At 40.0% G+C, this 12,317-nt stretch overlaps 1 protein-coding gene across 5 annotated transcripts in view; it reads left to right on the top strand.

The window, feature by feature from the left end:
- The window catches only part of LOC122445571 (limbic system associated membrane protein), a 687,896-nt gene extending 678,154 nt beyond the window's left edge, over nucleotides 1-9,742 (top strand). For all 5 annotated transcript variants that reach the window (XM_043474966.1, XM_043474967.1, XM_043474963.1 and 2 more), the window contains one exon: nucleotides 1,598-9,742. In XM_043474966.1, coding sequence (XP_043330901.1) covers nucleotides 1,598-1,695 — 98 coding nt within the window. In that variant the 3' untranslated portion in view covers nucleotides 1,696-9,742. The remainder of the gene's footprint in view (nucleotides 1-1,597) is intronic.
- Nucleotides 9,743-12,317: the final 2,575 nt, after the last annotated feature.

Here is a 12,317-nt window from a genome sequence, read left to right as displayed (position 1 = left end):
CTGTTTTCAGCAAACCCAGACCTCATTTGCCAAATGTTTGGCAGGAGGCTCAGGGCACCACTTCACTTCATAACCGCGCTGAGCAGCAGTGGCAGGCACAGACTCCAGAGTCGGTCGCTGGGGAAAGCCCAGCTCTCTGCTTACTGTGTAAACTCTGTGGTGAACTTAGCCTCTCTGTGGCTTCCTTATCTCCCTGGAAAGCAGGGTTCACTAGAGGACCTGCCTTGTAACATGGTTGTGTGCTTATCTTTGTGAAGCATTTTTAACAGGACTTGTAGTAAGTGCCATGTAGTTGTTTCTTGGTTGTCTTTGGTTGCTGTTGTTCCTATAATATTATTTTTATTGATATGTGAAACATAGATGGGAGAATATTTTTATATTCAACATTTTCCCAGTTATTTTATATCTGACCTGGTATGTTTGTAGACAATTTTGGAAATGTTCACATGCCAGAGGATGCCTCCATTGCACTTGCACAAGTACAAACACCCACACTCACATACACACTCATTCACACATACTGATCTCCTTAAGTGCCCTCAAAACTTCCAAGTGACCCATAGTTACAATGACACCATTTTTTCCTTTTGAATGTCATGTCTAAGCATACAGTCTTAAATCCAAAAGTCTCTGTTGTGAAAACTTGTTTTCCTCTTGTAATGAATCTAAATGAATAGAATTATACAACAGGAAAAAATGCAACAAGCAAAGCATAAGAGGCAAGCTCTAGACCTACACTCACTGCCTCAATTCTTTCTGTGTAAATACACAAATCCCTTACCCACTCTCTTCTCCATTTGCACACCCACATCCCCCAAATTCTGTCTATGTTGGGAAAACTCAGGTTGGCAGTGGGAAACACATAGATAGCCCCTCAGGATGAATTCTGGGCAAGTGCAAGTCTCAGCTCTGCTCCAGTTTGGACCTGCCTGGCTAGGTTTGTTTGTTTTTGTTGTCATCATTAGTTTTTAAAGTGTCAAATGAAGGGTTTGGACCAGATGACCCACTGCTGCTGCTTAAAATCCCACCATGAGTTGACTTATTTTCTGCCTTGCAGCTAAGGTGCCACCCAGCCAAAAACGTTAGTTTAAAACAATTCCTCTTCCCATTAACAAATAAATAGCTACTGCTAGCACCACCACCCCTCCCCCGCCCCCTTGAGAAGAGAGCGTCACAGACTGGTTCCACGTTTTGTTGATGGAGACGCTGTGGTGAGTCAGCTGGAGGAGCCCGGGTCTGGCTGCTGAAGGACCCTCAGCAATGCTTAGAATCTCAATGGGTGCTGACATCCTACTGCTCTGCAGAGCAGAGAGTTCAGGATAAACTTGGGCGGAGAGGAGACTGATCCAGCATCACAAAAGACACCCCTTAAGATACTTATAGCTCAACCAGAAGGATTTAGAAAAGATGGTGAGTCCTTCTTAGACTGTATATAAGTGCCCTCCCTGACTTTGAGATGCTGGTACATGGCCCAGTTTGGGGCCATGAGATAAAGAGATAAAGAGCTTTTACCTTTGAGATAAAGAGCTGTCAGTTGTGACATAGAGTGGACCGAGGGATGTATTAATTACTTTCTTTTCTCTCTTTTGCACTGCAGGACCTGGGTCGGTGAGAGGAATAAATGGATCCATCAGTCTGGCCGTACCACTGTGGCTGCTGGCAGCATCTCTGCTCTGCCTTCTCAGCAAATGTTAATAGAATAAAAGTTTAAAAATAATTAAAAAAAAACACACAAAAATGCGTTACACAGGATACAGAGCGAGAGAGAGAGCGAAATGGGGGGAGACTGTTTCTTTCACATCTTTGTGTGTTTATAAATGAAGGGGAAAATAAGAAAATGAAGAAGAAAATACAACATTTAAAACAATTTTAACGTCCATCAATAAAAATTGAAGTATAATTCCAGGTGGGAAAAGTTCCACCAAGAAATGTGTATATCTAAGCAAATGTAGACTGTGTAAAGACTCCATCATATAAGGAGATTTGATGTTATGAAAAAATGACAAGTGAAGAAGTACCAGATGGGTATTAACCCCCCACCACATGCACACACACACACACACACACACACACACTTTATCCTTCCTTCATCCTTTTTCATCTGCGGGGAAAGAAAAAAATACGGTCTTGCCTCGGTGTTTATACTCCCAACATCATTTTATTCTGTTTTTTACTTTGAGCTGACGCATAGCCATTCAGACTATCAATGGAATCCATGCTGGAGTCCTACCCTGACCATTTATCTGGCTTTCCTGCCTCCACCCTCCCTCCAACTTTTAAGACTATCTCCGTGTTCGATCTCCCCCGCATCCGTGCGGGATATCTGCTCTTCATCCTCACCTTGGTCGCCTCCCTTCACTCCCACCCCCTAACCCCCACCTCCCAGCACTCGTCATGCCGCAGATGCTAGAAAGTGCCATTTAAAATCTCTCCACTGTGCGCGCGTGCTGTCTCTCTCTCTCTCTCTCTCTCTCTCAACGTGGATGTACGTGTGTGGGCGTGTGAGCCTCTCTCTAAAGCATGCCGAGGGAATGGGCCAAGTGTACATAGACTCATTGTGCTGTAGATACTGTCCCTCATTGTAATCTTGAGATGCGGCTGTGACGAGGTGCTGGGGGCCATGGGAGGGGAAGGAGGCAAGGAGCAGAGCCGCTCCCTCATCCATGGCTGTCGCTGGACCTCAGCGTGTATTTCAGACCAAGCTGTACCCCACCTATGGGCAGAACCTCATCTTTCTCCCAGTCCAGTCATCAGAACCCAGTCCAGAGTCACTCAGATTATCACTGTCAATGAAAGTGCCTACTATTGATGGGGTGAGCAAACAGTAGAGAGAATCAGTGATGCGGATGAGGTGACCTAGGACAGAAGTTTCTGATTTCACTCTTGTTTCACGAGTGAGTCTGAAGGATTCATGTGTTTCCCAGCTTTGTGCAGACTTGGTTCTGCTCTGCCGCAGGAGTAAGCAGGTATGGAGCAAATCCCCAGCAGTGGGAAGCTCTCCGAGGGTTAAGTCCTAGTGAGAGGATGCTGAGCCACGCGGAGATCCTTAGCAGCCCTGTTTTGCCCCCTCTCCAATCTTCAGTTAACACTGCATTTGCTCCCATGGATTTCCCTGAGCAGAGATTTTTCCATATTTCAGGTAAAATACAGTGAGCTGTGAGCAAGGCAAGAGAGGTACAGAGACCCAGGTCCCTACTCATGTGGTAGAAATACTGTGACAGCCCCAATACAAAGCCTTGGCCATAACAAAGGGGACATCTATTATTTGTGCTCCTTTGCAACTCTGTCCTGGTGTTCTAGGCTAAGACTTGATTTGATTGCTCACGTCATCTCCCTTCTCATCCACGGACGGTGTTTGTAGCACTGCTGTTGATAATACTCCATCCTTATCCTACAACAGGCCACTAGTAACAGCACTGTATTCCATCTTTCCTACTTACTCTTGGCTTCTAGTCTCCTGAAAAAGATACAGTGGGAGATATGATGTTTAAGTTTACATATACAAGAGACATTGTTAACACTGAAATATGAGTTAGTTCTCCACCAGAGGAGCTGAGAAACTTGTAATCATTTAGGCAAAAACTATATATGTGCCACAAAACTTGACATCACCTCCACACCAGAAGGATTTTCTTAGGAAAAGCCTTACAGAGAGAGCTCCCCGTGTGTAGATATCTTTGTCAGGAAACCAGCCGTTGCTTTTACTTAGACTAATAGGCATTGGAAATGGCTCATTAGTGAGAAGACATAGGATTGTTATTGAGGTCATAATGGAATGTATTGCAGCAGAGCCAAATATGGTACCTCACCAAGTCTTAGAACTTGTAAAATGGCTGCTATATGATGTAAAACAGGAAGCTTCATAACTGCAAATCAGAAAAGGAAGGAAGGGAAGAAAGAAGGAAGGGAGGAAGAACTAGAAAGAAAGGGAGTGAGGAAGAGAAATAGGAAGAAAGGAAAGGAGTACAGAAGGAGAGTGAGGAGAAGGAAGGAAAATAATAAACCAAATTTATCTTGATAGATTTTATTAATTGAAGGCTCTGCAATGGGTCTTGTCTTTAAAGGCAATGATCTCCTGATGAGTTGTACTTGTAATCTCTTCTAGGGGATTCTATTGTTTTAAAAGCCTATCACCAGACTTCTTTTATGATTTTGCAGTTTAGACATGAAACAGAAGGACAAATTGGACTTGGGAGTGGGTAAAAGTATTTGTGGCAGATCCTGGCATAGGACCAAAATTCTTATCCAAGATGGTAGCTACTTAAACATAGGGAAGGTGAGCCTTCTTCCTAGGCAGCGTCAATTTATTGACAATCAGGGATTTCTCTAACAATTTAGTCTTCTTAGTACAGGAATAAAAGCTTATCATCCTTGATGATCAATATTTCCCATATATTGAAGAGTCAACCACATCCTTAAGTGGAAGCTTTAGTGGAGTGCATGCTAATTTAAAGATACATAAGAAAAGAAAAGTAATAGGAGTTAATTCAGTTTAGTATCAATTTCAGAAACAGATCCCCATGGCATGTCACAGATTTTTCATCACACACCTAGATTTCTTACTGCCTCTACCCTATCCTAAGGACAAGGTCTTGGCTTTATGGAAGGAGATTTTCCTTCCAGGAAAGGAATGTCTTTGCCTGTCAGCACCATTTGTTCCCTGAGTTTTATTAAAATGGTCCGTATATTAAACGTAATTAAACATGTATTGCATATTGTGCATATTGTGGTGTTTGCATATATCTCTGGTAGGATCTGGGAATTTTGTCCTGTCTCCCATTTCAGAGTCATCATTGACTCCAGAAATTTCATAGGTTTGAGGATGATTTTAAGCAATGTGAAAAATGGAAGAGAACATAGTTTGGAAAAGGGTCAGGTAAAAGGTAGAAGCCAGAGTACTGACATCGAGATAATAAGTTTAAACATGGGACTTCTTGGAATTTAGTTCATCACAATGCGATAACTCTCTTCAAGACGTTTGTCCATTGGTAATCAAAGCATGAAACCCTGCAATGAAAAGAATCAACTGGCTGGAAACAATATACTGAGAGGAGTGAAATACATCAATTAATCTGAATGGCTAACACATTTAATGTCCTTTGTATGCAAACTGAAACTCCACTCTTCATAAAATAAAATCCTCAGACCTGAATTACAGTTAACCAAAGCAGAAATGACCTTGATGAAGGGTACTTCCTGAAGAATGAAAACTATCCTAGGTTTTACAACTGCAGAATTCTTTCCTCTGTGCAGTTGTTCATCAGAAGGTTTTGCCCTGTTGGAGGAACAGCCTTCTAGTTTGGACACAAAACATCCCTCTGCCCTGAAAGAACCAAGGCTTAGGGAGAGGTCCTTGCTTTTTCTGTTGGGAAGAATTGTCCCACTGACCTTTGCCTTCTCTTCCAAGTCAGACATCACCCTTGCCCTGGGCCTTTTTTTTTTTTTTCTACTACATCTTCAGACAATTTGGGCTATTCATAGAGACCTTGTAAAAGTACTCGTGATTTTCATGTTCTTGGAGGACAGAAACAAAAATCTGTTTCTCCTCCAAAAGTGGACTTACCTCCTTTGCACACAAAAACTAAACTCCTCAGCATGAAAATATTTCTGAGTTATTACCTACTGAGTTATTAGCTTCTTAACTGTTCCAGAATCACAGATTCCATCCCCAGGTTGGTTGTGGTTTGAATGTGTCTATTGGCTTGCATCCCAGAATTTCCCATTTTGTTTTTTGCAGGTCTTGAATTATTTGTGGAAATATATATATATGTGTGTATGTATTTTTTTTAAACATTATCTTTACAGATGCTATATTTGCAATATTGTATGTATTATAAAGCAAATCTAGAATAATGATTTAAACTTAAAAGGAAGAAAAGTATACTGAATTTGGTTTTTAAAAAGAGTTATACTTCATTTTGAAAGATGTGGAACCCCATTTTTCCACACTGTAATGATTTGTTTGAAAGGAATTTGCTTATGGATCATGTTCCATGGGAATAACCATGACCTTATTTTAGCTCTTTGACTTCATAACTTTTCAACCTGTATTTAGTCTTGATTTCTAATAAGTATCATTTTTATAGATATAGAACTGCAATGCTCTATCTGACCTACAATTAATATTTTGAAGACAAATATTAAATATACCACTGAAACAGTTAGCTAAGACCCTGAGTTAAAAAATGTAAATCCAATTTAGGAAGTCTCCTTCTTTCTTAAATGCTTAAAATATTTATTCTCTAGTGCATTTGCTCTAGTGGAGTAAATTTTCTATAGCAACTAGCATAATATCTGTAAATATCTCACTAAATGCAAAGTGAAGTTTACATTTATGTGCATACAGTGGAAGAGAAGTAAACTGTTCTCATTTGCAGCTATGTTGTTAAATGTGGCCAAGTGATATGCAAGAAAGAATTTATCTTCACCCAGCAACCAGTGCATAACTAACCCGTTGACAAGCAAGCTGGTGTTAACATTAGGTGTTGGTTTAACATTTACACCAGCATAAATGTTTATGGATATTATGGAAAACTTATTTTAAAACCTTGATTTCCTTTCAACGCATTTACATTCTGTGTGCTGATTAATAAATTAGGCACCAATCATGTGTAAATCAATGTAAATCAGTAGTTTATGTACATAATATAAACTATGTAAACTTCATTTTTCATGCAATGCCCAAGTTCAACTAAACATATGAATCTGAAAGGGAAAAAAATCAAATAAAAATAAATAAAAACCAAAGCCTGTCACAGGTCAGAATGGGATGAAAGATGACTAATGGCCCAAACATAAGGTTGTCTCAGCAAAAGGAAGCAGACCCACAGAACTGTTATAGGCTCGAATCCTACTCTGTTCCCAAGAGGTCACCTCTTTGTTCCTTCAGGACTTAAGTGCTGACTTAGGACTTAGGAAGTCAGGACTTCCGCCCAACACTTACCACAGCTGTCCCACCTGACCCCAGAGCAAGGGGAATGAAGAGACAGGGAGGACAGAGTTTGAAGGGCTCATGTGTTTGTTACATCAACTGTCAAGTGTTTTTTTCTTGTTGTTACTTCTTACTTACAACCTAAAAAGTCTCATTTCAATTGCTCCATGGAGAGTAAGTCACCTTGATGAGCACAGTATTACTTAGTCTTTATTTTCCATTCAACAGAAACATTGGGATAGTTTCTTTATCATTTCAATCCTAAGAAATTAAGGGATATTGAAAAATGTTCTTGAGAAATATCTTGCTAAATCACTCTAGGAAAGAATTATTCTTGCTTAATCTGGTGGATCTATTTCCTATATTTCTATACTGACTATTGCAAATGAGGACAGAATCATTTTCATTGGGAGTATCTCTCTCAGCGTGTTCTCTTGAAGTCTTTTTGAAGTGTCTGATGTGTTTAACAGAATGACATATATAAGTCTTCTGTGATCAGCACAGCTGGTACATAAGGAGTCATCAAAGAGATCTCTTTAGGGACCACATGAATTTTCTGCAAAGATTGTTATCGAAAGAAATTTGGGTCAAATTAATATTATGCTTAAAGTATACTCCTCTACCCAAGACAAATGACAACTTTATAAAGCAAAGTAGGTGGAAAGCGGATTGGGAGTCAGGAGAAATGAGTTCTAGCCCCAGGTCTGGCCTATGAGCAAGTCATACGACCTTAGGCAAATTAGTTAAACTTTCTGAGTTTTGGTTTTCTCACCCTGAAAGTGAGAAATTTGAATGGTTTCTCTAAAACCTCTGCTATCTCCAAACTCTCTGATTCTGAATAAGAATTGAATCTTCATGTAGCACCATGCCCATCTTATCATTCTAAGCAGCTATTTGTCATTTCTGGTGTGATCTCTTTGATTTAGTTTGATCTTCACTTCTTGAAACCATCCTTCCATCATCTCCATGTCAAAATCCAAAACTTTCCAGAATACAAGGTCCCTGGACTGGTTCTATAATTCTCTCCTGATCAAAATTTCTTAGAAATGTAGAGAAGGGACACATTCAAATTATACTGATGGCATTGAGAGAGCTGGAGTTGTTTCTTTAATCGAAATGTTATAAAATCTAACTGTTGGACTATATTCTAATAATCTTTCATAGGGAGAAAATAGCCAGACTAGGTATTGGTCACATAAGAGGAAGTTGTTCATGTGATGGGAAAGGAAACATCAGTCTTCTCCTGGGCCAAGTGCCTCGTGATAGTAAATTTGTCCTTGAAACCTCTTTGCTTGTGCAGGTGGCCATAAGCAAGTGATCCCAGATAGGTTCAAAAGTCTATTCTAGGAGCAATGAGCAAGATAAGACACTGTTTTGGAAGAAACATCTAATGGCATAAGTTTCTCTAAATTTGACTTATAGGCTATGTAGTCAAGTAAATGGATGGAGAGAAAACAAACCTCATGTTTGCAAAATACAAGTCAATACAATTTTAAAGAAACACGTTGAAAACAAGACAAAAATAAACACATTTTAGCAGGTTACAGAGCTGAATGCAATGTGAGTTGTGAAGGTCAAAATCAAATGTGAAAGTTAAATACTCCAAGCAGAGGGTAAATAAGATGGTTTCTCAGGCGGTTAATGAGGAATTACCATCATGCACCATGTTCTGGATGGCCTGAGCCCAGGTGCACTTGTCTTGACCCATCAAAGTATAGCACCACACTATCCTGGATACTCAATTTAGCATCTGTCCAATGGTAGCTTTTCATGCATTGCTTAAGAGAACAGAAATCATATAAGTCTCCAGTGCACTGAAAAGCAAGGATTATTCATAACTTCCCGGCATTAGTATCACTTTATATAGATGATAATTTGCAATGTGCTTAGAGTAGGTCTGAAACTCTCTTTAAGTGGGAAAGTGACCTGCCCATGGACAACTCCCCACTTCCAGGGTGATTTCAGAGGTGTGTTTGAGTGATGTTCCTGGACCAACTCCTACAGCTATGTTCTTCTCTGCATAAGCTTTCTCTATGTAAATCCAGGCACAGAGTGAAAATCTGTTTCTTGCAAACAAAGAAAACGCTTGGGACCACTAGCTTTCTGGCACGCGGCAGTAATTCTAAGCTATTTGGAGCCTTTACAAAAAACAAAAACTCCCTTATTTAGTCTTTGTTCTTCACTAGAGAATGTTAAAGGTTCATCCTGATGAATTACCACCAAGTTTTGTTCCCTAACTATTTACTGGGAGTGGGAGAAGGGTGAAGCGGAAATTACAGAAGGAGAGAAGCATGGGAGAAAACCTCCAACTTCCTCCCCCGGCACTGGTTCACCCCTTCCTTCTCACTGCTCTACTGAAGGTCCTTCTCACTGCTCTACTGAAGGGTGTATAAATCCTACTGTTGGTTAGAATTCTCCTTATTAACAGTGTTATATACATATAAATATATATATATATATGAATATATTCCTTTTTTCATCCCTGTAGACATAAGCAAAACTTTCCTTGATGACAAAAACTCATGGCCATTTTTTGTTTGGGTTTTTTGTTGTTCAAGGTTTTTTTTTTTTTTAAATATTTGTTTATTGGGGGGAGGGGCGGTTTCCCTGGATACTAGCTCTGTGAAGGAAAATAAAAAGCGCAAGTGTGTGTTTAAAAAAAATTAAAATTAAAAAAGCTTTTTTCCTTTTCTTTTTAAATGTATTTGAATTCAGTTTCTCTTTTCTGTTACTTTACATGTATGAATGCTCTGCTCTTCTGTGATCTTAAAACAAAATGAAATAAACGTGAAAAGGAGATGTGTCTTCATTGACCTGAGTCAGTGATCTTGTGGTTGACTGCACTGCTTCTTGGAAGTTTTTCATGAATAAGACAGGAAATGAAGCCAATGATAATGAAAAATATGTGAAGAAGGGATAGACCAGACACTGAAGAATCACTTGAAGGCCCTCTATCTGTGTCTTTTCTGTCACAGAAGGGAATGTGGTATTTACAATAATTGTCTTCATCTCAGCAAAGAGAGTTTCTGAAAGTTTTTCTTTTCCTCCCTTAAGGGATAATAAGAAATAAGGAGAAATTACCATTGGGAAGCTACAGATAAAGCATTAAGACTCTATGAGTTTTAGACTTGAGTGAGACCTTTGGATATGATACCAAAAATCATTAGGGGGTATACGCCTTTAAAATCTCCGTAATAAAGGTCATCCTTTAAGGTTTGGTTTTAATAAGATCCAACCCGATAGCAGTAGGAGGAAATAAATTATCTTCTAAAGTCACTTTTTTTTAACTTATGAAATAAGCTGCTCTCTGTTCTTGGTGAGAGCTGTTATTACCTTCACAAAATGTCTTCAAAATCTCCATAGAGCCCCAGCAGCATTACACAGGACAGACAGGAGATGGTGGCAGAAAATGAGAAATGAGCAATCCAAACCGGTGAGGCTGATTAATTGTGCATCAGAAGTGATCTGGAGGGTCTGAGGTTTGACCCTAACCTGCCAAATTGGGTAAAAAAAAAAAAAACCTGAAAGAACTGATCCCAAATTGGGGTGGGTGGCTGGGGTGAAGGAGTTGAGCACTAATGATTGCTTTCAACAATCAGCAGAGGGTCTCACACAGAAGCAAAACCTCTGCTCCCCTCCAGTTCAAAGAGACAGTTTATGGGCTCATTGCCCCAATCTGAATTTTATGTAAAACTCCTTATAATGCCCTTCTTCGATGAGTTTGCCAAACTCAAGCTTAAGACAATTCTCAAGAAAGATTGCCCTCACAGCAGGTGTCAAACACAAATTCAGCATCCTCAGGCTGACTATAATTTCAGGAGTTCTCATTAGCCTCTCAGGCTTGATAATTTCTAGAATAACAGAAAACTCAGGAAAGTGTTATACTTATGATCACAGTTTTATTATACAGAAGGATACAAATCAGAGTCAGCCACTTCCCTGGCCGTCCAGTGGTTAGGACTCTGAGCTCCCAGTGCAGGGGGCAAAGTTCAATCCCTGGTGGGGAACTAAGACCCTAAATGCCATGTGGCCAAGAAAAAGTATTTGATGACCACTAGGAATATATTGTCTGAACATTTGTCACAGTAAAAATGTTTACAAAAAGAAAAGAATCAGACAAAGGGAGAGATGTGCAGGGCGAAGTCTGAGAGAGCCCCAAGCATGAGTCCATTGTCCCAGCACGTTGATGGGTGACAATGCACAGTGTCGCCAGCTGAAGTTCTCCCAAGCTGAGGTGCCCAGTTTTTATTGGACTTTCATTGCTTTTAGTCATGATTGATTGATTCACTGGCTACACAGTTGACCTCTGTCTTCCAGGTCCCCTCTCCTGCCCCAGTGCTCTAATCACGTAGTGGGTGGGTCTTTCTGGCATAGCCAACCCCACCTTGAGTCATCTTGTTAGCATAAACCACCTAGGATCCCACCATGAATCCCCTCATCAACAAAAACTATCAAGTGTGGTCCAAGAGAGCCCAACAGGAACTGACAAAGAAACACCTATAGCTTAGAAAAATTCCAAGGATTTAGAGGTTACCTCCCAGGAACTAGGGACAAAGTTTAGCTAAGTCTTTATTATACACCTCCCTTTACTGAACTTGTGAAAAACCACTTGTGTCTCAATGAGCATTGTCCCCCAGCTGATTTCCTTTAAGTTCTATTCTATTTCCTTTAAGTCACAGAAGTTTCATGTTAAAAAGTTAACACCAGCTGAAGGCTTTGCTATCAAATCAGAAGTTTCTTAGTAACCCAGAAGAAATTCCTTCTTATACACTCCCATTTTCTACCCCCTTTATACCCATCCATTTAAAAATATATTCAAAGCAGTAGGTGAGATTGGGAAAAAGGTGAGTCTGTGATCTCTTAAGGAAAGGACCATGTCTTTTCCACTCTTGTGATTCTTTCAGACCTGGCATGGTAAAAGGCCCCAGTGGCTTAGCAAACATTTGTCAAAATAGAATTGAAGCATGTTCAATGCAACCAACAAATTTAGTCCATATGGAATTATTTTTTACCAATCACTATAACCTCACCACAGCTGTGGAAGATGCCCAAATTTAAAACTTGGGAACAAAAGGCAGATCCCTCCCTTACACATACACAAAAATTGTTACACAAATATGGAAACTTGGCTGCCTAGAGTCCCAAGACTGAAGTTGAAATGGTCTTTGTTGTGAAGAGGAAAAGGTCCTCTTTCCACTTCCTACCTAAGTTGTTCTCTTCTACTCCCTAGACTGGCAGCTGAACAGTTAGGGTAGATTTCCATCAGTCAAAGCTATTTTCTGACCAAACAATCTCAAACTATTGAGGAGGTATAGTGAACCCTGGGAGCTGTATGTGAGAACATGCATGGAAACGATGCACCATCTAACTGAACAATCTCTCATAG

The sequence above is a fragment of the Cervus canadensis genome, chromosome 7 (assembly GCF_019320065.1).
Source record: "Cervus canadensis isolate Bull #8, Minnesota chromosome 7, ASM1932006v1, whole genome shotgun sequence".
In the NCBI taxonomy this organism is placed as follows: domain Eukaryota; kingdom Metazoa; phylum Chordata; class Mammalia; order Artiodactyla; family Cervidae; genus Cervus; species Cervus canadensis.
Note: the sequence above shows the minus strand (reverse complement) of the source record. Positions and strands in the feature narration are given on the sequence as shown.